Source organism: Mesocricetus auratus, unplaced genomic scaffold (assembly GCF_017639785.1).
Source record: "Mesocricetus auratus isolate SY011 unplaced genomic scaffold, BCM_Maur_2.0 Super-Scaffold_100676, whole genome shotgun sequence".
In the NCBI taxonomy this organism is placed as follows: Eukaryota; Metazoa; Chordata; class Mammalia; order Rodentia; family Cricetidae; genus Mesocricetus; species Mesocricetus auratus.
The window spans coordinates 90,452,455-90,480,118 of record NW_024429266.1 but is presented as its reverse complement, the minus strand read 5'-3'; the positions used below and the strand labels follow the sequence as shown (position 1 = coordinate 90,480,118).

At 39.7% G+C, this 27,664-nt stretch overlaps 1 protein-coding gene across 3 annotated transcripts in view; it reads left to right on the top strand.

Annotated features, from left to right (window-relative positions):
- Window positions 1–27,664, top strand: part of Fbxo11 (F-box protein 11) — a 70,453-nt gene that overhangs the window by 24,424 nt on the left and 18,365 nt on the right. For 2 of the 3 annotated variants that reach the window (XM_040738938.1, XM_040738940.1), the window contains exons 2-11: window positions 19,579–19,703; window positions 19,805–19,886; window positions 20,688–20,832; window positions 22,525–22,654; window positions 23,389–23,472; window positions 23,684–23,816; window positions 25,343–25,449; window positions 25,535–25,646; window positions 25,734–25,840; window positions 25,917–26,054. In XM_040738938.1, the coding sequence (XP_040594872.1) occupies window positions 19,579–19,703; window positions 19,805–19,886; window positions 20,688–20,832; window positions 22,525–22,654; window positions 23,389–23,472; window positions 23,684–23,816; window positions 25,343–25,449; window positions 25,535–25,646; window positions 25,734–25,840; window positions 25,917–26,054 (1,163 nt within the window). The remainder of the gene's footprint in view (window positions 1–19,578; window positions 19,704–19,804; window positions 19,887–20,687; window positions 20,833–22,524; window positions 22,655–23,388; window positions 23,473–23,683; window positions 23,817–25,342; window positions 25,450–25,534; window positions 25,647–25,733; window positions 25,841–25,916; window positions 26,055–27,664) is intronic. The other variant, XM_040738939.1, reaches the window with a different exon arrangement.

The window sequence follows — 27,664 nt, the reverse complement described above, 5'->3', positions numbered from 1 at the left end:
ATGAAATATAGAAATTACAGTTAGTCATGCACCATGAAAAGTTGTAAGCTGGTAATACTATACATGACTAACCAATTTCCATAATACATAGGCAGAACTAGTTTTGCCTTAAACATAACCTCAAAATAATTATCTTGTTGAGGTAAATTAAGCCCACTACTTGTTCTGTATCAGTTTTTCAGCAAGGGGATTGAATTCAGACCTTCCAGTATGCTAGGCAAATGTTCTACCAATGAGCTAACCTCAGATCAACCCTCTACTTTTTTCTTTCTTAATAAGGCAAGTTTGATTCAAGACTCCTATGTTTTCTCCAAGTACAGTTGCATGTAAATTTTCTTTCACCAGATTTTAACAAGATTTTTTTTATCCTTTCAATATTAAAGAAAGCTTAGTTTTGTTCTCAAAGTTTCATTTAACTGTTCTGAGTCACCTAAGGTATTTTCTAAGAAATATACTGTTAGGCAATTTTAGTTCATGAACATTATGTGTCCTTACATGTCACAAAACAAGCCTTGAGCAAATGAGAGAACATACTGTTTTTTGAAATGGCAAAGTAACATCAAAGGTAGCAGTTCTCATTGAGGAACTTTTAATTAATGGACATTCTGTTTCCAAAGGTATATAAGGAAAAATTAATTTAATGTTTTTTCATATGGTACGTATGGATCATTGAAAACTAAAATATTAAAAACTTGGAATCATGCCAGGTGTGGTGTGGTAGTGCACACCTTTTATCCCAGCACTCAGGAGGCAAAGGCAAAGGATCTCTCTTGAGTTCAAGGCCATCCTGGCCTACAAAGTGAGTTACAGGACAAGCCAGAGCTGTTACACAGAGAAACCCTGTCTCAAAACAAATGACGACAACAACAAAAACCACACACACAAAAAAAGGCCAAAAAAGTGGAATCATGTAGGCCAAATACTCATGCATAGAATAAGTTTTAACAATTTAAAAATCATAGAAGCTGTCTTTTTGTAAGCTTAGGGAGAGCATTTAAATGATCTGAGCTAGGGTAGCTTGGTGCTAGGATGCCTCTTTAGCTTGCCCAAGATTCTGGGTGCTGTCCCGGGACCAGCAAGCAAACCATCTCAGTTAAGAAGGAATATGACAAATGTATGCATAAAATAAATATTTTTTTAAAAGGAGCGGTCAAAACACAAAAAGAAGTAAAAAACGTGGTCTTGAACTGGTGAGACGGCTGAACATGTAAAGGGGCTTGCTGTGCAAACCTTGTGACCCGTGTTTGATCCCCAGGTCCCAGATAAATAAGGTGAAAGGAGAGAAAGGGTGCCACAGCTGTCCACTCCTTCACATGCTCCCCGCCCTACTGTTGGTGTGCACACACAGTAATAATAGGGTTTAAAAACAAGCGCTAGTGTTTAAAAGAGGATATTGCAGTCCTGGAACTTGTGAGGCAGAGGCCAGGATAGGTAAGAATCTTATTTCAAAAGAACAAAACTAAAGTCAAATAAACGCCTATGTGAATGGTTAAGGAGAATGTCATGTGTGTTGTGAGTAGTCAGCCTTCAAGGGTTTAAGAAGCATGGGGCCCACCTTGATAGAGCTTGAAGATGTTATGCTGAGTGAAACAAGCCACTCAGGAGTTGCCAGATGCAAGAGGCTGTGACAGGAGGATTGTTTTAGAGTTCCAGGCCAGCCTGGGTTTCATAGCAAGACACTGTCTCCAAATTTAAAGAAAAAAAAATGACAAATATTGGGTGGAGTTTATTTAACTTGATTGTAGAATGCTTATCTAAGGTGTGTGATTGCATTTGTGCCAGGTATCTGTTAGTTATAGTCATAGAAAGCAAAATGGTATTGTTGGGTTGTTCAGTATGTGTGGATTTGTAGCAAAAATATACTTGCATTCTAAAACTTACAGTTAAAAGTGAATGGAGTCTGGGTGGAGATAGCGCACATCTTTAATCCCAGCACTCAGGAGGCAGAGGCAGGAGGATCTCTATGAGTTGGAGGCCAGCCTGGGCTACACAGAGTAACAAAATAAAACATAAGTAAATCATAACATAGTCATATACAGCACATCTCCAAGACATCCTCCTTCAATACCTTACTATACTGAAACCATTTTGTAACTGCCTGAACTCAAAAACAAGGGAAAAGGCACCCCCCCCCAAAATCATTTTGGAAACCAAAAAGTAATCGGGTAAAGTGTTTTCAGTAAAGTTGAACGTAAGCCCGTAGGAACGGAAGATACAAGGGGCAAGCCAAGTCGTGTCAAAGAACCCAGAAAGATGATTTAAAGACACAAGTCCCTTTGAAGTCTGGGTCTATATCACTTGAGGAGTGATAGTTAAGACTTTCATAAAAACAGTTGGACATCCAGCTCCCTTCCTGTGTCGTATACAGTTAGGCATACGCCTGTTTCTATTATTAAGGTAGAGAAGCTGGGCCATATTATGGAAAGGATACAGATAAGGGTCTTCAAACCTAAGATGATGACTTAAGTAGGAAGTTTGTGTATGAAAAGGTGAGAATCTTAGTGTTTTAATCTTTGCCCATATAAATACTAGGTTTCTAGATTTGTCTTTCAAAGATGACATGTCTTCCCAGCATAACATTAAAGGAGATAAGCTGAGCTGTTTCAAAACAATGTAAGGGCTGTGGATGTAGCTCAGTAATAGAACATTTGCCTACCACACACAGCCCTGGAGTCAGTCTCTAGCACCCTACAATGTCCTCCCAGTAAACCCTAGAAAGAAGGTGATTAACTTATCAGTGTTTGTACTGAAACTTCATTATGACCCTGTTTTCAGTACTCTGCAGTAGAAATATCAAGTTTTTCTGTCAGCACTTAAAACTGTTTCAAAGTTTTCAAGGTATCCCTAGAAAAACTAAAGTGGGCTATAAGTGTTAATACAGTAACTGTAGCATAAAACAAAGGCAAACAAGATGGTTCAGTGGGTAGTGGCACCTGTCACCAAGCTCTTCCACAGGTAAGATCCCTAGGTCCCACAAGGTAGAAGCAGAGAAGTGGCTGTTGCAGATTGTCCTCTGACTTTCACATACACTGCAGCATGTGTGCATGCAAATAGAAAAACAGAAGTATAAATCAAAATAGTTTTTAGAAGCTGTAGCAATAGATGTATCAACATGGCGTACTTTCTATGAAGAGTAATAATTTGAATCTGAATTTTTTACCACAGGATATGTATTTACTGGGGACTCATTTCTCAGCCTGTGATACTATTTTGAAATACTATGGTTCTTTTTGGAAGTGGGATTGGGCTGTCTGAAGGTTCCATCTAGCTTTTATCAAAGACATGACATGAGCAAGCATCTGTCACATATTTCACCAGTTTCCCTACCATTATGGACTGTGTATGCCCTTTGAAGTCACAAGCCAAAACAAATCTTTGCCCCATAGGTTTTTATGTTAGGGGTTTTTTTTGTTTTGTTTTGTTATTTTGGTCTTGCTAATGAGAAAAAGAAGTAGTAGACCAACTTCTCCAGTAGCACATTTATAGTAACATTGTTTTATAGTTCTGTGAATCAATGTTATAGGATGTTCCTGTACAACATAGAGAAACCAGTTCTGGGTGGATAGATACAGCACTGCAACTCCATTCTGGGCCACCCACTGAAGGGGTGGCCCAGCTATAGCTTCTAAAAACTATTTTGTTTTATACTTCTGTTTTTCTATTGCATGCACACATGCTGCAGTGTATGTGAAAGTCAGAGGACAATCTGCAAAATACTTAATTTAATGCCTGCTTCTGTGTTTTGTTTCTCTTGTTAAGTGTGTGTATTGATACATGCGTTTATTATTAAGGAACTAGCTCGTGTAGTTATGTGGTCTGTGGTTTTTACAAATCTGCATGCAGTCTAGCAGGCTTGAGACCCATAATAATTGATGATGGGACAGATGAAGTCTGGAGGCTTCAAATCTTTAGTTCCTAGGATGAGACCTACTCAGTGTTTATGGAGCATTATTTATACTCAAAAGTTTTATGGTTTTAATATTCATCTTACCCCAAGGCACTCTCCAGATTGATACATTGGCACCCAAAGTTATTTTCTTAAGCCATACATAATCTCTGGCTGTCCTGGAACTCACAGAAATCCACCGGCCTCTGCCTCCTGAGTGCTGGGACCAAAGGTATGTGCTACCACACCCGATCATAATCTCATTAAAGGTAACTCAAATAAATTGTGTGTGTGTGTGTGTGTGTAGAGTCAAGACATGCAGGCAAGGTGGTACACACCTGTAATCCCAGTACTAGGGAGACAAAGGCCACTGGATCTCTGAAGGTCCAGGCCATCTTGATTCCAGATGCCAGAGCTACATAGGAGACACTATCTGAAAATAAACAAGTTCAGTCTACTCACACCCTCCTTCCCCCAATGGAGCCTGTGTGTTAAATATATACACACATGAGGAAGAAGTACTTCTTTCTTTCTATCACTATTTGGGTGATTATAGCTGCTGTCCTTAACAATTTCCAATTGAAGTCTATTCCGCGTTCTTTTTGCTTTTAACAAGCACCTCGGCTAGTTGTAATTCCTCCTGATTCCCCTAGGGTTGCATTTTTCTGTTGGCTTTCATTATTACTTTGTTTTATAACTTGGGGAATGTGCTACGTACCAGACACAGTCTTCCGTTTCCCCTTGTGAGTAATAACAGACCAGTTTCCTCTTAGTGGTTCAGATAAAATACTCAGACAACCTATAAACTCCATTGCTTTTTGATTCAGATTCATGGGTGTTTGAAATGGCCAGGTGGAATTATTTTATCTCTCGATAGAAAGAAGCATTCCTTACTTCCTACCTCTTGATTCTAAAGCATGTGGATTCTGGCTACTGAAGAAACAGTGTCATATATTAAACACTAATACAGTGAATACATGGTTGCTTGTAGATCATGACCCCATCCTTACAAAGTATTAACCTAACAATCTTCAAAAGACTTTTATTCTGTGAAGCCAAGTTGTTTTCAGGTAGTATATTCAGTGAGTTTGTTTCAAAAGCATTTGCTGGGTTGTCTCTAAGGTAGAGAAGATGCTGCTCTTCCATTATGGAAGTGTGACATCAGCCTCCTACTGTAGGGAAGAGCACTTGCTAGTCAGCCTCAATCAACTGACCTTCCTTGCCCCCTCTAAGCCCAGGAATAACCTCTATCCTCGCTACTTGCTTAATGGACACTGTTCATGAGTCTACTAAAAGGGAAGGCCACCACTTGAATATTTATTAAAAATCCTTCTCTGAGCCGGGTGTTGGTGGCACACGCCTTTAATCCCAGCACTCGGGAGGCAGAGGCAGGCGGATCTCTGTGAGTTCGAGGCCAGCCTGGTCTACAAAGTGAGTTCCAGGACAGCCTCCAAAAACAATACAGAGAAACCCTGTCTCGAAAAACCAAAAAAAAAAAAATCCTTCTCTGATGCCACTTTTGGTGGCTTTTTTTTTTTTTTGGTTTTTCGAGACAGGGTTTCTTTATATTGCTTTGGAGCTTGTCCTGGAGCTCATTCTGTAGACTAGGCTGGCCTCAAACTCACAGAGATCTGCCTGCCTCTGCCTCCTGAGGCTGGGATTAAAGGTGTGAGCCACCAACGCCTGGCAAGTGGCATTTATTTATATCTTAGCACAAATATCTTGGAGTTTGACCACTCATGTTTAAGCACATACCCCTCCCCCAGGTTTCTTCATGCTCAACTTTGAGTAATGTATCTCCATGTTCCTGACCATCCAGCCATTGGCCACAGCCCATGGATTGCTATATAATTGTATATCTGACTATATTCCTTCATCACTGCCCTTCAGTGGGTGGCCCAGAATGGAGTTGCAGTGCTGTATCTATCCACCCAGAACTGGTTTCTCTATGTTGTACAGGAACATCCTATAAAGTGATCCCCATCTTCCTGTGTCAGTTGATAAAGAGAATTCCCCCCTGGGGGTCACATGTGCAGGTGATGGCAGTGGTGGGGTAATGGCAGGAGTCAGGATCATCCGGAGACATTTCATCCTAGCTGTTTGTACCTAAGGGCATGTTGAGCACAATTAGAATAGTGTCCCTTCCATTGATGGCAGAACATGACTGTTCCTGCCCTCACACCTGCCTCCTTCTGGGCCCACCATCATGGGCCTATATAAGCAGTTCCTGCCAAAGATCTGCAAATGGACATATGCTTATCGTTTCCGGTCCAATCATTTAGTTTTCAGTATGAGGCTTCCAGAGTTGTTCTTGTTTTGCTCCTTCACCTAGCAGTGTTAAGGAGTGTGCTTGCATTTGTGTGTGCGTCACCCACAGAGGCCTAAGAATGTGTCAGATCCCCTGGAAGAGGATTTAAAGGTGGTTGTGCCCTGTCCCGTGTGTGCTTGGAACTGAGCTTGGGTGTTTGCGAGAGAAACACATTTTCTTAACTGTTGACCCATCTCTCCAAGTCCTGCTTTTAGCCTTTAAAACGACCATTTTGATTTCTGTTTCCCAGTTAATGATTTTTAGCTCTTCTGCACATGTATGCTTGTATGCTTTCTTTGCCTTTTGCTTGCTTGCTTTTTTGTTTAAGATAGGGTTTCACTGTGTAGCCCTAGCTCCTGAAACTCACAAGATAGACCAGACTGGCCTTGATCTGTGTGAGATTGACCTGCCTCTGCCTCCTAAAAGCTGGGATTAAAGGTGTGTGCCACCACTTCCAGACCATCCTTTTGCCTCTTCTTCCCTTACATATTTAATCCTCACAAATAATTTCAATAAATAGTTGTTTTGTTTTTTGCCATTTTACAGTTGTGATATTGAGGCTCGGTGAGGTTACAGATCCAGTCCCGGTTTTTTTTTTTTTTAAATATGCATGCATGTAGTAAATTTTTGACTCAGTGTAACTATGAGTTAGAATTAGACATGGGGCTCATGAAGTGGCTCAACAGTGTACTGCTCTTACAGAGGGCTTGAGTTTGGCTCCCAGCACCCACGTAAGGTGCTCAACTGACTGTAACTCCAGCCCCGGAGGATAAAACAAGCATTCTATATTTACATGTGTGTGTGTGTGTGCGCGCACACACACACACAATTTTACATGATAAAAAGAAGTGTCTTTAAAATTAGATTGGCCTTACTGGTAATAAATGCCTCAAATAGCAGTTTTAGAAAGATTAAAGAGGAAACTTGGGAGATTACTGCAAAAGAAATGTGAGTACCTGTGTGCTGATCCCCAGCATCCATATGAAAGCCTGGCACGGCAGCATGTGCCTTACAGTGACTGCACTTGAGGGAACAGAGGACAGGAGGATCTTGGGCTTGCTGGCCAGCTGTTCTAACGAGTTGGTGATCTCCAGATTCAGTGAGAGATCCGGTCGCAAAATATGAAATGGATGGAGCTGTGGCCATAGCTCAGCACTTAGAGCACTACTTGGTGGCTCTGTTAGGAGCCTGAGGTTTGGTTCTCCTCCCTCATCAGATGCTGCCTGTAACTCCAGCTCCACAGGGAGGGACACACACACACACACACACACGCACGCACGCACGCACGCACGCACGCACGCACGCGAAATAAACTCTTTAAAGTGGCAAGCCATAGAGAAAGGCATCCGACACTGACTCTGGCCTCTGCACACACATGCATGCACCACACATAGAGAAGGGTGAAAGGTAAGAGGTTTTCCCCCTCTAGCATGAAGCGTTTGAAGTGAGTTAGGATTTACAGTTGGTATGAAGACTTCATCATGACATAAGGGACCTAAGTTCCTGTTGTATTAGCTCACTCTCCTCTCTTACATGACTTTTCTGTTGCAAATTATGTATTCATGATCCAGCTTTCTGTCTAGCAGGAAACTGAGGAAAGACATTCTTTATTTTAGAATATATCCTAGAAGTCATACAGAACACTGAATTCTCTTTGCCAAAACCTAGTCAGATGGCCAACTCAATGGACGCAATTTTGCTACTCCTATGAATCAGAGTGTAAATATCCGCATCTTCTGATGGTTTTAGGTGACCCCTGTGATAAAGTCAGTCCATCCCCGTGGGTCATGACCCACAGGTTGAGAATTACTGTTCTAGAGGTTATTAACCTCCACAATTTGAGGTCTGTCACAGTTAGAACCTTAGCAGTTTTTGCTACACTGATATAAACATGTTTTGTTCTGAATTCCTTATTAATAAGTACTGTGGTTCGTATGTACTGTAAAAACTATATCCCTGTGTTCATTTATAGTTTAGCAAAATTGAACTATAGGACGGGTAGTGGTGGTGCACGCCTTTGATCCCAGTAGCCAGGAGGCAGAGGCAAGCGAATCTGTTGAGTTTCAGGCTGGCCTGGTCTACAGACACCTCTGTTAAACAGAGAAAACCTGTCTCACCCCCCCCCCACACACACACACTTCCAAAAAATGAACTATAAATATGTTAAAAGTATCCAGGTATTTTTTATTCACTTAGATGTCTCATTCCTTGTTACTTAAAAACAAACAAACCACTGTTTGCAAATACATGAGAGAGAAAGTGTGCTCTGGTTTCACATAGCAAACATACTGCTTAATTAAACAACACGAGGAGTCAGAACAGGATCTTAAAAGCAGAATTAAACACCAGAGCTTTGCTTATTTGATGTCCATCCTCCACACTCCTGTGCTAAAATCCCTAATTTGTATGTCTGCTATTGACTTACTGAATAAAGTTGTCATTTACCTAACCTTTATGGACTTTTTTTTTTTTAAGATTATTTATTATCAATACAACAGCCTGCCTCCATGTCTGTCTGAAAGCCAGAAGAGGGCGCCAGATCTCATTACAGATGGCTGTGAGCCACCATGTGGGTGCTGGGAATTGAACTCAGGACCTCTGGAAGAGCAGTCAGAGATCTTAACCTCTGAGCCATCTCTCCAGCCCCTCTGCTCAGTCTTGACAGAAGCCACTGTTAAATAACAGCTAATTTTTTTTTGGTTTTGAAACAGGAGCTCACTATGTTGGCCCTGGTGTATGACAGGCAAGTCTCAAATTTGTAGTGATTCACCTGCTTCTGTCTCAACTTCTGGGGTTACAGGCATATGCCACCTAACCTGGCCTACAACTAACTTAGAATGTAATGAATAGGAATATTTGTTTATGATGGATTCTGTTTACTACAATTAATTTGATACTACAAATTAAAGATGAAGTTATATTCACATGCCTTTGTAAAACATGAACAAATTGCTAACTTTTTAATTGAGGTATGTTTAAGTTTCTAGCAAATACACCATTTTTTGTTAATTCCCCCGACCCCACACATACACATACACATTGTAGCCCTGACTGTCCTAGAACTCTGTATACCATGCTGGCCTTGAACTCACAGAGATCCACCTGCCTCTGTCTCCCGAGTTCTGGGGTTAAAGGCATGCACCACTACCACCCAGCTTTATTTTGTTTTTAAGATGGGGTTTCACTGTGTAGCCCAGACTTACCTTGAACTTGCCATTGTCCTGCCTCTGCTGGCCTGGCCATCAGTTATCTTTTCTATAGTTCTGACGGGTCTACTCCTTATTGAGCTAATTTAACAGGAACCTGGTTTGGATTTTATTTCCTAGACTGAAACAGACTTGAATGTCAAATAAATCCTTGTATTTGAAACTGCTAAGTCTTTGGACCAGTTGGTTTAGATTAGTCATGGTTATTAATTAGCAATAATATGGGTAGTGCTATGATAATTGATGTTAAAGGAGGATCCAAAGAAAGAATTATACATTATGTGTATTTTGAGATTTGGATTGGAATAGTTATTTGCACTGTAGATTAGGTTTAGATTTTCACTGTTCCTTCTTAGTTCTTCACATTACTCCAAATTGCTTAATTCCTTTAATAACATGGATTTCATATGTTGTTACTCCTTATTTTGTATCACGAGTGGTGGAACTCTTTCAAAACCCAAGGTGCTTTTGGGTGTAAATTAAACTCAATGTTTTAAACATAAGAAATACTTCACACGGTAAATTTTATTTCTGATTTTCCACAGTTGTATCTTTGCCCTTATCAGGTTGTCAACCTGGCATTCTGGTTGGTTTTCCTTAGCGCTGGGATGACTATCTGCTGTAGACAGTATAGCAGTCAGCTGGTTTAGATTGTGCTGGTGGAAAAGAACACTGCTGTCTTACAAACAAATGCTACGTAAGACGGGCTTTGGCTTGCCTACCATGAAATAGACGTACATCTGCCGTGGGGGGTGGATATGTGAAATCAGTTATAGTGGCTACTCTTCAGCTGAGTCTGAGACAGTTTGTACTTCCCAGTCTCAGGCTTAAAAATGGGGTTCCGACCCTTCCTTTTCAGTGGCACAAAGTATCACTGTTTGGCTATGGTTTATCTTTATCTTTTTCTTTCCTGATGTGTTTCTGTTTTTCAGTGTGGGGGGTAGGGACATGTACCATGGCACAAGAGGAGGTCAGAGGACAGCTTTCTTTTGTGCCACCTTTACATGGATCCCAGGCACCAAAACGATCATCTCCAGGCCTGTTCAGCCAGGGTTTTATCTACTGAGGACCCCAAGGCTAAATGTTGGTTAGTTTCTAGGGCAAAATATTTAGTTAAGGATAAGGATTGAAATCTTATGTTCATAATTGCCATTAACATTTAATAGCCATCAATATGATGAGATAGTCACTTTTATGTCCTGGTTGTGATTTCTGGCAAGAGATAACCAGTTAGAACACTGGCGGGAATTTTCTAGTTTTTTTGTACATGTGTGTATGCGTGAGTTCCCATGTGCCATATGCTGTGGAGGTCAGGTCTGAGTTTGTCAGGCAGGCTTGCACAGCAGGTGCCTTTAACCACTCAGCCTCCTCTTGCCGTATCAGAAAATATTGTAATTATTTGAAATAACACTAAGAAACAGATTATAGACTTCTATGCAGCCTAACATAGTTTTAAACCCCATGTACTTTATTACGGGACAGACAGACAGACACACTCCCATTAAGTGTCTGTTTTCGTTAAAAATATAGCTGCTTTGTTATGCTGGTTTATTAGAAAGAAAATATTCTGTGCTGTTGTTGAATAGCTAGAAAATTTGACAACATGACAAGAAAAGGAGAATCCCAGCACTTGTGGAGGCGGGGCACTCAACAGTACCACATGAAAACCTCAGTGTTTTATTATTTCTTCAATTTTACTATGATGGACCCTGGGTTCCACATCCTGCCTTTGGTTTCAGTTAATCATGAAGTCATTTACAGTAAACCAAAAAACAGTAATTTTGATGACATTTTGGCGCCATCTGCTGTTCCCTAATGTAATACTCCATTTACTTTGGTAAAACTTGTAAGTAGGGAGGTTAAACTGTGTTCTTATTTTTGCCTATGTAAGCACAAAATTGAGTTTAAAACATGCTTTACATGCCTGATTTCTACATGACTGTAGACTTGAATAAAATATTTGTGTACTCTTTCCTTTGCTGGTTTTGAATGCTCAGCCAATGTCTTTTAAGTTTCTAAAGACTTTGCTTACCGACTCTCAGTGACAAGGATCCTTTCTTTCATTCATGGTTTTATATCTCTTCTCATCTCTGAACACCTAGTTTTTCATCCTCTGTGAGGTTCCACAGCTGTCCGTTCAAATGAACACTCATCACATAATCCTAAACTACATTTACTTCTTCTCTATTTTGAGACAGGGTTTATCTGTGTATCCCTGGCTGTCCTGGAACTCACTCTGTAGATCAGGCTGGCCTCAACTCAGAGATCCAAGTGCTGGGGATTAAAGATGTGCACCACCACTGCCTGGCTTACATTTACTTCTTTACACTTTTCCCCCAATCCCAAAGCAGGGTTTTCTTTTTCGCTTAATTATTTTATTGATTTAATTATTTTTATTATATGTATGTGTTGCTTACACGTATGTATGTGCACTATGTGCATGTTTGGTGCCCACAGAGATCATAAGAGACCCCATGTAACTGGATTGTGGATGGTTGTCAGCTACTATGTAGGGTCTGGGAATTGAACCCAGGTAGTGTGCAAGAGCAAAAGGTGCTCTTAGTTTAGATCTTTGAAACAGGGTTTTTATTAACCTCAGGCTAGCTTCCAACTCCAGCTTATGTAGCTGAGACTAGCCTTAACTCCTTGTCTTCTTCTCCCATGTCTTCTGTGATAGCATGTTCCTGTATATAGCTTCTTTATATAAATCATTTCTACTACAGTTTGCCTGTATGGGGATACAAAGACTATTCCAGGTATGTCTTTTCATTCTCAACAGATGTCTCCATGTCTGTATATGAGTATAGGTACCTTCAGAGACTAGAAGCTGATTCTTCTACAGCTAGAAATAGAGGTTGTGAGTAACTAGATGTAGATGCTAGGAATGAACTCGGTCCTCTGCACAGCAATACACACCCTTAACTGCCATGCTGTTTTTCTGGCTCCCTATTTTTGTAATTTCTAGAAAGTAAATGTGCATATACTATTAGGTGTAGACTTGGAACTTTGTTGTCTTAATTGAAAGACTTATGCATTAAGACGGATGGCTCCAAGTAGTAGCTTTTGAGTAAAGTAGATAATTGGGCCATTCAGAGCTCACCCAACCATTTCTGTGTTACTTTTAGATGTTGTCTATTGAGCTTGCTGTGGTGATCAATTTAATTCCCTTAAACCTTTTGGTTGATAGCTGTAGATCCTGTCTTTAGTATAATAGTGACATTCTCAGTTCTTGCTTTTCATTGAAACACTGTCCTAGATAGTTCTGCATGTGCATCGTACTGGTTGGTTTTGTGTGTCAACTTGACACAAGCTAGAGTCATCAGAGAGGAAGGGACCTCAGCTGAGGAAGTGCCTCCATGAGATCCAGCTGTAAGACACTTTCTCAATTAGTGATCAATTGGAGAAGGCCCAGCCTGTTGTGGGTGGTGCCACCCTTGGGCTGGTAGTCCTGGGTTCTGTAAGAAAGCAAGCTGAGCAAGCCAGTAAGTAGCACCTGTCCATGGCCTCTGCATCAGCTCCTGCCTCCAGATTCCAGCCCTGCTTGAGTTCCTGTCCTGACTTCTCCAATGGTGGAAGTATAAGCCAAATAAACCCTTTCCTCCTCACTTGCTTTTTGCTTATGGTATTTCATTGCAGCAATAGAAACTAAGACTGTATTATGAAGGGTAAGAATGTCTATATTGGGAACTGGAGAGGTGGCTCAGGTGTTAAAGAGCACCAGCTGCTCTTCCTAAGGACCCGGGTCAGTTCCCAGCCCACGTGAAGTTTACAACTGTCTGCCTGTAGCTCCTGTTCCAGGGGATCTGACACCCTCCTCACACAGACACACAAGCAGGTAAAACCCCAATGTACATTTAAAAAAATAAATAAATCTTAATGTATTTTGGTAATGTGTGCAAAGTGTTCAAGTTTTTTCAGTAATTTGTGTGTGCATTGAGTATAGAAGTTAAACATATACTTGTATTCATCTTATTCTGAATATGAATGTATGTACCAGAAGTATACTTTATTCTCCAGTACGTAGTATTACCCTACCTCTGGGCCACTCAAAGGGGGATTTTTCCTAGTTATATTGATGAGCTATTGTTTTATGTATATAGGTGCTTTGCCTGCATGTATGTTTTTGTACCACTTACATGCATGGTGCTCTCAGAGGCCATTAGAACATGTCAGAAGAGTTACAAATACTCATGAGCTACTATGTGCGTACAGAGAAATGAATCCAGGTCCTTTTGAAGAGCAGCCTGTGCTTTTAACCTCTGAGCTGTCACTTCAGTCTCAATGGACTGTTTTATCATTATCTATTACTCCTGGAAAAACAAAAACATTGATTGTTCAGAGATTGAGGGACTGCTGTTTATCTTGAGCTTCCTTCATCTTGCTTCTGTAGGGCAACTACATTATTTGCTGGATACTGTGTCGTAGTCCTATTTCTGTATTTACTCTTTAGTTTGGCTGTTTAGAATATTTCCCTTGTGTTTGATAGTTTAACAAGAGCCGTTACTTCCTTTGTGATCTACAGTGAAGACCATTGTTTTGACATTGACTGTGACAGTTGTCCTTCATTGTATTTGTACTTTTATAATCAGAAAAAAAAATCACACTAACTGGCAACATCGTTGACCTTTTTGCAGCTTTACCAAATGCCTTCCGTTGTTGGCTACTTTACAACCTTACAAAATGACTGCTGGAGTTAAAGGAGGCTGTGTTTGTTTTTACCTATAGTTAGTCCTTGGCATTTATGATTTTTAACTCTGTAATTTTGGCTTCTTAGAGAAAGTTGTTAGGGAGTAGCCAAAGTGATTGTATTTTTGAGTAGTCAAAGTGTCCGGTTATTTTGTTGCTCCTTTGTTTTAAAGGATTAAACTAATCCCTACAGTATGTGATGGTGTACCTGTTTGTATAAAATACATTACTACAGGTTATGTAGCATTGTACCAAATGGTTAAATTTTGACAATGTGTAACATAATATATAACAAGGATCTGATTACATTGTGCAGCAGGTCAAGCTTTTTAAAAGCAGATTTAAACTACTTTTGGATTCTCTATCTTAAAATACATCTGTTTTAGGTAAAATATTTAAATTACAGAATATTTAAAATAAGTGTTCTTGATTTTAGTTTGTTCATGGATATTTGTCATTGGAAAAAAGCTTTAGTGTTTTCCCACTGTGTTAGAAACAGTTGTCAAGTGGTGGTGCTTTGCACCATAAGACTCGGAGCTGTTTCTAAACACACGGTTGTCACCAGCACAGACTTGACTGTTTGCAGTCTGCTCTGTGTTTCTGTAAGTAATTTGGAATATAGATAGTCTGTGTGCATGGAAAAGATAACTTCTATATGTTAATTTCTGTAAACTGTGTTCTGCAAACCTTTGAGATGGCCAAATATATATATAAAAATCAAGGTGTTATTGCCTAAGACTGGATAGACACCAGATTGTTATTTGTATCCTAATAAGTTTTCATTGCTACTTAATTATAAAGTTGTTAAATATTTACCTTTAAATTAAGAAACCTGTTTATTTTCTGAAGGCCTTCTTTACCCTAGTGGTTCCAATTCATAGTGAAAATTCTAATAAATTAAAAATATATATATAAACAAACACACATATATATTATTTGAAGAAAAGTCTAGAAATGTAAAAATAAATTCTGATTGTATGTGTACATGTGTATTACATATATATGTAGCTTTCTGTTGAATTGCATATTAACTTTGGTTGCTATTCTTGCTTTTGAGATCACATACATATCTAAGTAGAGGGTTACATAGCAAGACCCTAATTGAGTTAGTCAGTATTTGGCAGCAGCCCGACTTGACTTTGTTTATTTTCTTGCTTATTTATATAATAAATAATATTTTATCTATTCTTGTGTGCCAGATCTGTCTTGAGGAATACTTCTCTATAATTTTAGGAAGAAGCAAAAATAATGTTTAAAAAATTATAAATTTGGAGGAAGGAAAAATTAAGTCAATTCCTGTCTGTTCATTCTTCAGTAAAGATCGTAGTTCTCAGTAGTTATGGAAATTAAGTAATTCTCTGTCTATCAGAGGAGTCAATATTTACTGAGTCTGTATAGGTACTGAGCAGTGAAGAAAAATATAAAAGAGGGCTCTTGTCCTCAGAGGTTACAATTATGATACAGCAAAAGAAAAAACAATTATGGCAACTGTTTTAGTCTGTTCTATTACAGTAAAGAAAAACATCACCAAAGCAACTTTTTGTTTTGTGTTTCTCAAACAGGGTTTCTCTGTGTATCCCTGGCTGTCCTCGAACTCACTCCATAGACCAGGCTGGCCTCAAACTCAAAGATCTGCCTGCATCTGCCTCCTGAGTTCTAGGATTAAAATCATTCGCCACCACTGCCCTGCTAAAGTATGACATTGGGACTTTGTTTAAAACAGCTTTCACAGACCCAGATATGTGGCTTAGAAATGGAAAACATTCCTAATTGTTCATAGTGACTAGAAAAAGTACCTACTAGTCAAACACTCACAAATAAACACAATGACAGAGAAACTTAGAGATATTATAAAATGTTTATGAAATAGTTAGGAAGGGTGGGATGGTAAAGGGCTTGCTGCACAATCCTGACCCAAGTTCATTCCTAGGAACACATGGTAGAAGGGGTAACTCCAGAAAGCTGGCCTGTGAATTCACATACAATAAGAAACAAAATTAAATTTAAAAAAAAGTATCCTAAAAGACGAAAGAAGGAAATAAAGCATGATGTAGTTATAACAGACCAGTGTGAAAAGATAAGCCAAATCAACTTGCAAAAATTAAGCTTGAAGTGCATGCCAACCTTAGGAACAGATGAAAGGGTCATCCCAAGTTTAAGGCCAACCTGGTCTACGTCACTAGTTCCAAGGATATGTAACTATCTAACACAACCCTGTCTCAGAAAGGGTCATGGTAGTTCCTAAGATGATTCTTAGATTAGGATGCTTGTCTATATTTTTATGAAAAGAATAAAGAGAGCTATTACATAATGATAAATTGAAGAATTCACCAGAAATTATAAATAACCTTGATCTGTATTCAGTTAACATCTTTTTTTGTTGTTGTTGTTTTTCGAGACAGGATTTCTCTGTATTGTTTTGAAGGCTGTCCTGAAACTCTCTCTGTAGACCAGTCTGGCCTCGAACTCAAGGAGATCTGCCTGCCTCTGCCTCCCGAGTGCTGGAATTAAAGGCATGCACCACCAACACCCGGCTCAGTTAACATCTTAAGAGTACTAAGATAAAGGTTTACTACCTAGAGACACAGTGAAAGAAGACTATGCTCGACCCTTTTAGACACAGACAGACATTTGTAAAAACTAACCACATCAAAGCACAAAGGAAGGACTCCACAAATACTTAGGATGTTATATGACTGTACCCATGCGGAAGTTAGCTTTCAGAGTTTTATTTGAAGATGGTGTTAAAATACTGAGTGATGGTGGTTCATGCCTTTGATTCCAGCACTCAGGAGGCAGAGGCAGGTGGATTTCCATATTCAAGGTCAGTCTGGTCTACAGAGTGAGTTCAGGACAATCAGGGCTACACAGAGAAATGCTGCATGAAAAACAACAAAAAGAACACATTTTGTTATGTATCCCAGAGAAGCCTCAAAACTCTTGATACCCCAGCCTTAGCCTACTCCATGCTGAGGTATTAAGCATGTGCCCTGACACCTAGCTGAAAACAATGTGTAAAGGAAATAGTAACAGCTAAGCTGTCTGCTCAGTTGGCTGCTGTGCCTCTGGCTTGTGTTCTTCTTAAGGAAATATAAAGTCTGGTTTCTCTTTTACACTAGCTAGGGATGACTGATACTCAATGGCTAAGTCTATTAATTCATTAAGAAATTGCAAAGCACAGTTCTGCGGTTTTATTACTTTCTTTTGGAGTGTGTGTCTGGGGGGGGTCATTTCTTGTCTATTGGTCATCTGATGGTTTGGTTTAATCCAGGAAGAGCAAATTTTTTATTTTACAAATTTGAGTATTTTGTCTGCATGTATGTCTGTACACCACATGCATGCCTAGTGACTGAAGAGGCCAGAAGGTGCCAGATTACCTGGAACTAGAGTTGTGAACCCCCCTCAGTAGGTACTGGGAACTGCCTGGATCATCTGGGAGAGCTGCCAGTGCTTAACCACTGAAGTGTCTCTCCAATCACTTTTTTTTGTTAGTCAATAAGAGCCTGTTCAAATTGACTCCCTCTTAGCCTTGATGGTTCTAATATGTAAGCTATTTATTGTATCTTTGCTAATTTGGTAGTTAAAAATTATCAGCCAGATGGTGGCAGAGCATGCCTTTAAGCAGAGAGGCAGGTGGATCTCTTTTTTCGAGACAGGGTTTCTCTGTGGCTTTGGAGCCTGTCCTGGAACTCGCTTTGTAGACTAGGCTGGTCTTGAACTCGCAGAGATCCGCCTGCCTCTGCCTCTCGTGTGCTGGGATTACAGGCATGTGGCACCAATGCCCAGCTCAGGTGGATCTCTTGAGTTCAAGGCTAGCCTGGACTACACAGAAAAACCTGTCTTGAAAGTGTGTGTGTGTGTGTGTGTGTGTTTATATACATTTATTTATCTCACTGTTGTTTTTATTTGTATTTCCTTAATTTAGACCTGTCTGTCCACATCTTCTGTACCACCACAGCCTGTTGATCATGTATTGATTTGTGAACAGTTGCCCCAATGTAATGTGTTGCAGTCATTTTTCTTAACCATCTTTCTTCTTTTGGCGTGTTAGGATTGAAATTTTTAAGGTTTTTGTTGTTGTTGCTTTAATACAAACTTAGAGAATTAGCTGTAGAGAGGTCCCCAGTCCTTTAGCAGTCGAATCCACTCTTACATCCTACCTCAATGAGCTTGCGTGCCCTGCAAACAAGACTTCCTCCTAAGAACCATGATGTTAACATTGACACACCCTGCTTTCCGGTCTCCAGGTTTGCAGGTTTCACTAACTGGTGGTGGGGAGGGAGTAGCCTTCTACCCACAAGAAGCACAGGTCACATTTTGCTGCCCTGTCTCTGAACCCTGCAGAACAACTTTTGTGCTCTGTTTTGACAGAGACTGTTTTCCCTCAGAAAAGAAATTGAGCTTGCTTGATTCTTCCCAGTTCAGTCCATGTTGTGCATCTCTGTCAGGGGTCATAGAAATTCTACTGTGTGCCACAGAGTGGTGCAGCTTCAGCCTGTCTGCTAATGATGTTAACTTTGCACTCTGCACGCGGCTGACATTTATCCTGTTTCACAGCTTACTCTCCAGGTAGATAACTAAGTACCTGTGGATTTATGGATTACACCTTTGCTTTGGTTACTCTTGATGCTCCAGCATAGTTTCACCTTTTTGAGCTCACTTCCACCTCATTTTATATGACCTCATCATTTTTTGAGTACTTTAATTTTGCCACGAGATATTCTTTTGTACTTTTCCTGCTCCAGCCCTAGGATCTACCATTTTTCCAATGATTATGAAAATTTCCTTTTGTAAAAAGTTTATTCAGAAGCAAGATCCAGCTATTAGTCACGCTCATTATTTTGAGAAGCATCCTGTTCTCAGATGTGGGGAGAGCTAAGGATGATAAGCACATTTTCCATGCACATCTAAATATTTACATCTGTGTTTCTGTATCTGTGGTCGAAAATCATGAGTTCACAATTTACACCTTTATTCCAGTCTTAGCATCAAAGGGCTTATCCCTGCTGTCTGTTTTATGTTTACAGCCGTCTCTCTAACAGAAACATGGCTTCCATTATCCTGTGTACTTACTTGCCCATCATTCACTCTGTTGTTATGTGTAATCCACCTCTGCCGTGAGAGACTCTCCCTGCCTACCTCAGCCTCTCCCGTCCCCCTCCCATGGCAGATTTCTTTCGTACTCTGCATCTCCAGCACCAGTCTCAGAGCAGCCTCTGTGGGTGTCCTTCTCACCCTGTCGGTGTCTAATACACAGCACTGACTCTGCAGTGCACCCTCAGTCTGCTCAGCTCACTGTCCGTCCTGCTCCTCTCATCAACTAGGGCATCTTTACTTTCTTTAGTCTGTCTTCCAGGCACTTTAAGACGTCTAACATCTGTCAGACATCCATTTGGCTGGAATTCCATACCAAAACCTGTTGCTCCTTTCTCTTGCCAAATTTGAAATTTTTATTAAAAAGATGGATATCATGTTTCTTTTTTCTTTTACAGATGATGTTCCTGCAGATATGGTTGCAGAAGAATCAGGTCCTGGTGCACAAAATAGTCCATACCAACTTCGTAGAAAAACTCTTTTGCCAAAAAGAACAGCGTGTCCTACAAAGAACAGTATGGAGGTCAGTTAAATGTAATTGTTTTTGCAGTGAAAGAACTGGACGCAGGGGAGCAGAATTTTTGAGAAATACTTGATTGATAAATTTTCTTTCTGGTTCTGAAGGGTGCCTCAACTTCAACTACAGAAAACTTTGGTCATCGAGCAAAGCGTGCCAGAGTGTCTGGAAAGTCACAAGATCTATCAGGTATTTTGAATGGGAAGCTAAGGAGTAAGAAAAAAGGAGTTTTGAAGGCACATGCCTTTAATCCCAGCACTCAGGAGGCAGAAGCAGGTGGATCACTGAGTTCAAAGCCATTTGGTGTACATAAAGATTTCCAGGACAGCCAGAGCTATATAAAAGATCGTGTCTAAAATAATAAATGAACATATATTTGATATGAAAAATTATAAATATCTGAATGTTAAGAGTAGTTACTATTAAAAGTGTTAGGACCTAAGTGTTATTACCTCCTTGACTTTTTTTAAAGACTTATTTTTTATTTTTAATTATGGGTGTCTGTGTTTCTGTGGAGAGGGTATTACAATTACCTGAATAGGCTAGAAGAAGGCATTGGGTTTCCTAGACCTGGGTTTGTGAGCTTCTGGTTATGGGTGCTGAGAACCAAACACAGGTCCCCTGCAAGAACAGTGCCAACTCCTGCCTTATTTTTATATAAAAGTCCTTTGTTTTTAATAGCCAGGCCAGGTGGTGTAACTACTTGGGAGACTAGTAGGGGCATGTACGGAGTTAGAGAGTTGAAAAATTAAGTGCCTCCCTGAGTTAGTGAGTTGAAAGTCAGCTTTGGAAACTTTTCAAGACTGCCTTAAACATAAAAACAAACAATAACTCTGTGTGTGTGTGTGTGTGTGTGTACGTATTTGTAAGGTAAAAGGAAAATAGGATTAAAAATAGAAACTATTAGATAGTTTAATAAATAACTATTCTTTAATGAGGAAATCATTGCTTGGTAAATGAATTGCTTACACTTTGTTAATCTCTTTTTAGCAGCACCTGCTGAACAGTATCTTCAGGAGAAACTGCCAGATGAAGTAGTTTTAAAAATCTTCTCTTATTTGCTGGAACAGGATCTTTGTAGAGCCGCTTGTGTGTGTAAACGCTTCAGTGAACTTGCTAATGATCCAATTTTGTGGTAAGTGAAAACCTCCTTGTTATCTTGAAATATAGTATGTGATGCCTAAAATGCCAAATTTAGGGAAGTTGAGGTGTGAGTTTCTAGTTAGAGCTAAGTAGTTAAAAGAAAATTAAAATGTTTATAGACTCTGTTACCTGATTATCATAAATGTGGATGACTTGTCAACCCAAGAAATGTTTATAAGCCAGTAAATGAAATTGTTTCTGCTGTTTATAAGTTGATAACAGTTGAGTGATTTGGGAAGAAATGTTTTATTTGTGCAGTCTGGTGTGGTATTGAAGACAGAATCTTGTTTAGCTGAGGCTGCACTTGAACTCCTGAGATCCACCTGCCTCTGCCTCCACCTCCTGCATGCTGGGATCAAAGGTGTGTGCCACAACCACCCGGCCAGCCTGGTCTACAGAGTGAGTTCCAGGACAGCCAAGGCTACATAGTGAGACCCTGTCTCAGAAAAATGGGGGGAGGGAGAGGAAAGAAAGATAACTCAAAAGAAAGTAGGGCACACCAGGACCATGGATGTGGGTTTCTTAAATAAAGAGTCGTGTGAAGACATGCCCAAGTGTTGGTACAGGCTCCTCAAAGGAGTGTTGCCTCATTTTTGAAAGCAGGGCGAGTTGGGCTGGTGGCACACACCTTTAATCTCAATCCCAACAGAGTCAGAGTTCAAGGTCAGTTTATTTGGTCTACAAAAAGACCAGCCTGGGTTACATATGAGACCTTGTCTCAAAAATAAAGTAAAATAATCGGCCGGGTGGTAGTGGTGTATAGTGGTGTATGCTTTTGATCCCAGCATTCAGGAGGCAGAGGCAGACAGATCTCTGTGAGTTTGAGGCCAGCCTGGTCTCCGGAGTGAGTTCCAGTACACAGGAAAGCTCTTGTCTGGGGAAAAAAAGGGCAGGGGGAGAGGAATCAGCCAAGTGTAATTTTAAAATAGTTCCTTAAATCTAGTAGTTCAGTATATAAGTTAACAGTTATATTTATAAACTTTAAATGCACATTCCCTTTAGGCTCCTCATTGTATTTATGAAAATGTTTTCACTTTTTGCACAGTTTCTCATAACCACATGTAGGTAATGAGTAGGGAGCTGGAAATGGTCTCCTCCCAGCCGTAAGGGATGAGGTAAGGGCTGGCACAAGGACTGTTCACTGCCCTTTCAGAGGCACATACAAAACTCATCCCAGTAAGTCACACAAACACGCCTTTTACAAAAAGGAGGAGTGAGTGAATGGACTGTATGGTGTCTGCTTAGAAGGTTGAGATAAATCTGCTAGCAGTGAATTTTACTTTAGACAAAGTTGGGGGTTTTGAGCCAAGTATGGTACACCCCTATAATCTTAGGCAAGAGACTCAGTTCTCCAGCTCCATAGGAAAGTTGAGGTTACCTGAGATTCTGTCCAAAAGAAAGAAAAAAAAAAAACAATAAATAAAGGAAGCCAACATGAGACAAAAGGTGAACCGAGCAGAGTAAGGCAGGAGGCTCCCTTGAGCCCAGGAGCTTGGAGCCAACCTGGACAACACAGAGGCCCTGCACCGCCAGTACAATCTGAGGAACTGATCAGTAAATTAATTTCTATTATTTGGATATTTAATGTATCTGTACTGAAATTTTGGTCATTCAGATAACATTTAATATCTTATTGATCTAGAGAGTATTCTATAAGAAAAATCTTTCGATTTTTTTTTTTCAGGAAACGATTATATATGGAAGTATTTGAATATACACGCCCTATGATGCATCCTGAACCTGGTAAATTCTACCAGATTAACCCAGAAGAATATGAGCATCCAAATCCATGGAAAGAGAGTTTTCAGCAGTTGGTATGAAGTACAGAAAATATAGATTCATATTACATGTCTGTAAATAGATCCAGAGCTGGAGCGATGACTCAGGGTTAGAGCATGCACTACTCTTAAGGGACCTGAGTTTGGATCCAAGCACCCTCTTCTGGACTTCTTGGCCAATTGCACTCACATACACACAACTATACCTAATTTAAAGGTTTTGTTTGTTTTTTGTTTTGTTTTGTCTTTGAGACAGGGTTTCTCTGGTTTTGGAAACTGTCCTGGAACTAGCTCTTGTAGGCCAAGCTGGTCTTGAACTCACAGAGATCCGCCTGCCTCTGCCTCCCGAGTGCTGGGATTAAAGGCGTGCACCACCACTGCCCGGCTAATTTAAAGCTTTTAATTAAATAAATGAATGTATCCAATAATAGATTGCAAATTGGACACACACACACATACACACACACACACACTTGTGCTGGGATTAAAGGCATACAGCACACCCTTCATATTTTAACTTTCTTGCAGTCCATTTTGAGTGGTTCTTAAATGTTGGGAAACTTTCGGCAGTCTTGAGACACTGTCAAAGCACAAGAGGACACTTGTCTTTAGTATCACATTTGGCAGAGGCCTCTGCTTGAGTGTGCCTGTCTTGCTAGATAGTAATGACTAGATTCTTCATTGTCCTGTATGACTGACATGAGTTGGGGTAAGCGTTACACTGGTACATTGACTTATAATACTCTTCTGTCTTGTTTCTGATTTGTCAGTATAAAGGCGCACATGTAAAGCCGGGATTTGCTGAGCACTTCTACAGTAACCCTGCAAGATACAAAGGAAGAGAAAATATGCTGGTATGTTCGCTTTTATTTTTTAACTGGCATATGGGGTTTTGTTACAGCATTTTCAGATAGGATGTGTTTCTGTTGACCTCCCCCATGTCTCCCTTTCCATTCTTATATGACATGTTCTGTACTACTGTGGACACACCTAATCGTGTCTCATTTGTGTTTTTATGACTTTAGATAGTAACTGCTCTGTACTGATACTTCTGTTTTTTTCTAGTATTATGATACTATTGAAGATGCTCTTGGTGGAGTACAGGAAGCACATTTTGATGGGCTTATCTTTGTTCACTCTGGAATATATACTGATGAATGGATATATATTGAATCTCCAATCACTATGATTGGTGCAGGTATTTTGAAACTCATTATTGTTAGAATTTTAGCATTTTGTTCCTATTTAATTTACATATTGGGGCTTTTTTTAGTGCTAGTGACTTAAAGTCCAGTTGAACTTTAATATCTCAGTGGTGGGAGTACTTTGTATACGGAAGCACAGGGTTAGAATTACAGATGTGTGTGTGTTAGTGTCACTGATCCCTCCAGTTGTTCTCAGTTACTCACTGAAAGAGAAAACATAGTCGTGTAGTCCCCCACCCCCTTTGAAAAAAAGCGTGCTGTGTTCTTTGGTTTTGTTTTTTTGCTGCTGAGGCTCATACTCAGGACCTCGTATATACTCACTCAACAAGTGTCTACCACCGAGCCACCTCCCCAGCACTGATGTTTATGTTTTTATTGCTGTGCTATTTTGTCTTTTAGGTTTATTTTATTTTGTGTTCCTCTATGTATGCATGTATATGTGCCATGTGCATGTCTGGTGCCTTCAGAGGTCAGAAGAGGTCATCAGATCCTCTGAAGCTGGAGTTAGAAATGGTTATGAGCCTCCATATGGGTGCTGGGGTCTGAACCTAAGTCCTTTGAGCCATCTCTATCTCTAGCTCTTATTGCTTTGTTTAAAGAAACAAATTCTAGCTTTTAAATGCTTTTTGTGCTAATCAGGTTTCTAACATTTAATGTAATAAGGTATTTCTTTAAAATACTAAGGAGTTATTTCCCGCCTCTCTGCTCCCATCCCTATCTCCATTATAAAGAGGAGAGGAGATTGAGAATATAGTGGTTGTCTAGCATGTGTGAGAACCTGTTCAAGCTCTAACACCCACACCCAAAAAGAGAAACTTGACTTCTTTTAATTTTAAACTTGTAACTTTAAAACCTGAGTTCACCATTCAAAATTAATTGATTTATAAAGAGATGTTTTCTCTCCTGGAGCTGCTGCTTCTGGTGACGGTGACTGTTTATTTCTTAGTAGTTCCTGTATTTGATATTTACTGTTTATAGTTTAATATTACTAGAAGTATTACCATATATGAGTTTGGATATAGTGTTAATCAAACAGTATCTCCAATACATATGATTATTTGTCATAAATACTAACAAAGCATAGTTAACTAAAAGATCAATATTAGTCCTGCTACTTGACACCTTTTAAATTTATGTATTTGTGTGTGTGTATTTGGAGTTCAGAAGAGAGGGCCAGATCCCTGCAGCTGGAGACACAGGCAATTGTGAGCCACCTAGTGGGAGCTGGGAATTGAACTTAGGTCTCTACTTAGGACTCTAGAAGAGCAGGAAGTATCTTAACCACTGAGCTTTTTCTCCAGTCCAATGCTAACTTATATATTTTTTTTTAAGTCCCTTCTCGGTTTACATGGTGGCATAGGCCTGTCCTGGGCACTTGGGAGGAGGCATTGGGAGTATCTTGAGTTTGAGACTATCCTGAGCCAGATACTGAGGCCCTGCCCTTGGGGGAAGTCCTCTGCACAGATACCTCACTGGTTGAATAGAATAAAGCTGTATGCGTTAAATGTCTTTTCTACAGCACCTGGGAAAGTGGCTGACAAGGTTATCATTGAAAACACTAGAGACTCAACTTTTGTTTTTATGGAAGGCTCTGAAGATGCTTATGTTGGATATATGACAATAAGAGTAAGAAAGATCTTTCGTTTTGAAACCCTCTTTTGAATTAGGTGATGTGGTAGCTGTTGTTTCACATACAGTTTCTGCTTTTCAGTTCAACCCCGATGACAAATCCGCTCAGCATCACAACGCACACCATTGCTTAGAGATTACAGTAAACTGCAGCCCTATTATTGACCACTGTATCATCCGGAGCACATGTACAGGTTTGTGTTGCCTTTGTGTTTTGTGTAAAGTGGAGTCACTGTTGTTACTCAGGAGGTTTTTTAATGAATAAATAATTTTTCTTATAGTTGGTTCTGCAGTATGTGTTAGTGGTCAAGGAGCATGTCCCACTATCAAGCATTGTAACATCAGTGACTGTGAAAATGTCGGACTTTATATAACAGATCATGCACAGGTATTTTTGTAGTTTGGACTTTCTTTTTTATTAATTTTTTTGAAACTGCACTAATGTTTGTTTCTCATTGTTGTAGGGAATATATGAAGATAATGAAATTTCCAATAATGCGTTAGCTGGGATTTGGGTTAAAAATCATGGAAATCCAATTATTAGACGGAATCACATTCATCATGGACGTGATGTTGGTGTATTCACATTCGATCATGGCATGGTAAGATTGGTTCTTAAGATAAAAGCCGGCTCTGACAATTAACATTTCATACTTCAGCATTATTTTCATCAGATTATCTGAGTTGAGAAGTATCCTTATATTCATACAATATTCACTCTATAAATCCATGTTCCCAAATAGTCATACCTAGAAAAATACGTTTATTGTGGAATTGATTGAGCATTGATGTGATCATTGAAGTTTAATCAAGCAGTTAATTTCAAGTCTGAATGTATGTAAAAATCACATGGAAACCTATGGGGTTGGTTGTTGTTGAGGGGTGTATGTATGTGTGCTTGTGTGTCTGTGGGTGTGTGTGAATGTGAATTTCCGTGCCCTCCAAAAATGAGGCCAAAGAAAAGCATTTTTAATGTAGCTTATCTGTAATGTGTTTACTTTGGAAGCAGTAGTCTCAGTTGTTTAAGGGTTTTTATTTGGTTGGTTGGTTGGTTGGCTTTGGTAGGGAACAGTGTTGAGGTGTCAAACCTAGGACATGGGGAATACTTGGCAAGTGTTCTACCTAGCCTCTTCTGTTAATTTGATTTTCATTTTACTTCTCCTGTGGGGGAAAAATGTTAAGCAGGGTATACCATATACCCATGTACCATGATCCCAGCCTTGCAAGGTAGAGGCACAGGCTCTGGAGTCACAACCAACCTTGGATACATTAGAATAGAGCTAGGGAAAAAGAAAAGAAAACCCACAAAAACCATCATTTAACTTCCATAAATTCAAAGCCAATATAAAGAATAGGCTATCTGTTGTAAAACTGGCAGAAATTCTAAATTTGGCTCCTTATTTTCCACAATTTTCTAGTCTTGACTTTTGATTTCTCTAAGGTCATTGTTCCAAAATAGTGTTAATAGCAGACTGATGTAATGGCACAACACTGGAGGCAGGAGGGTCGCAGGTTTAAGAGCAGCCTGGGCCATAAAGCAATTTCCAAGCAGGTCAAGGCTACAGAGTAAGACAACAACAAAAGTAGTATTCATAGATACTCATTTAGATGTTCTTTTGATTTAGTGTCTGATTTTTCTTAAGGTAATTTTCAGGTTCTCATACGGATTGCCAACATTTTGTATTGTAGGCATCAGAGAAATGGGAGAAAAGTGGTGACAAATGGGATTATGTTGAGATTTGATTGCTGTTTTATGTATTGAACTACCTGAGAATTCTGGGTTCATATTGTCTATGGAAAAATTGTCATCGAAAAATTGTCATCGCTTATACCTGAAACCCTAAAACAGATCCTGGATGAATTATAAACTATGTTGAGTAACGTTTTTCAAATGTTGATTAGTTCTAAGGAGTTTAGTTCAGAAGCCAAATTCTTAGATTGGCTTACCCATTTTATCACTATAATCTGAGAAAACTGATCCACTTAAAATTCAGGCCAACCTGGTCTATAGAACAAGTTCCAGGACAACCAGGGCTACACAGAAAAAGAGAAACCCTGTCTTGAAAGAAAAAAGAAAAGCAGAATGGAGGTTATAGTGGTTCACACGTATGTCAGCACGCAAGAGGAAGAAGCAGGAGGATCACAGGTTTAAGGCCAGCCTGAGCTTCATAGCAACTCCCTAATTGGGGGAGGGGGGTAATAATAAATAAGG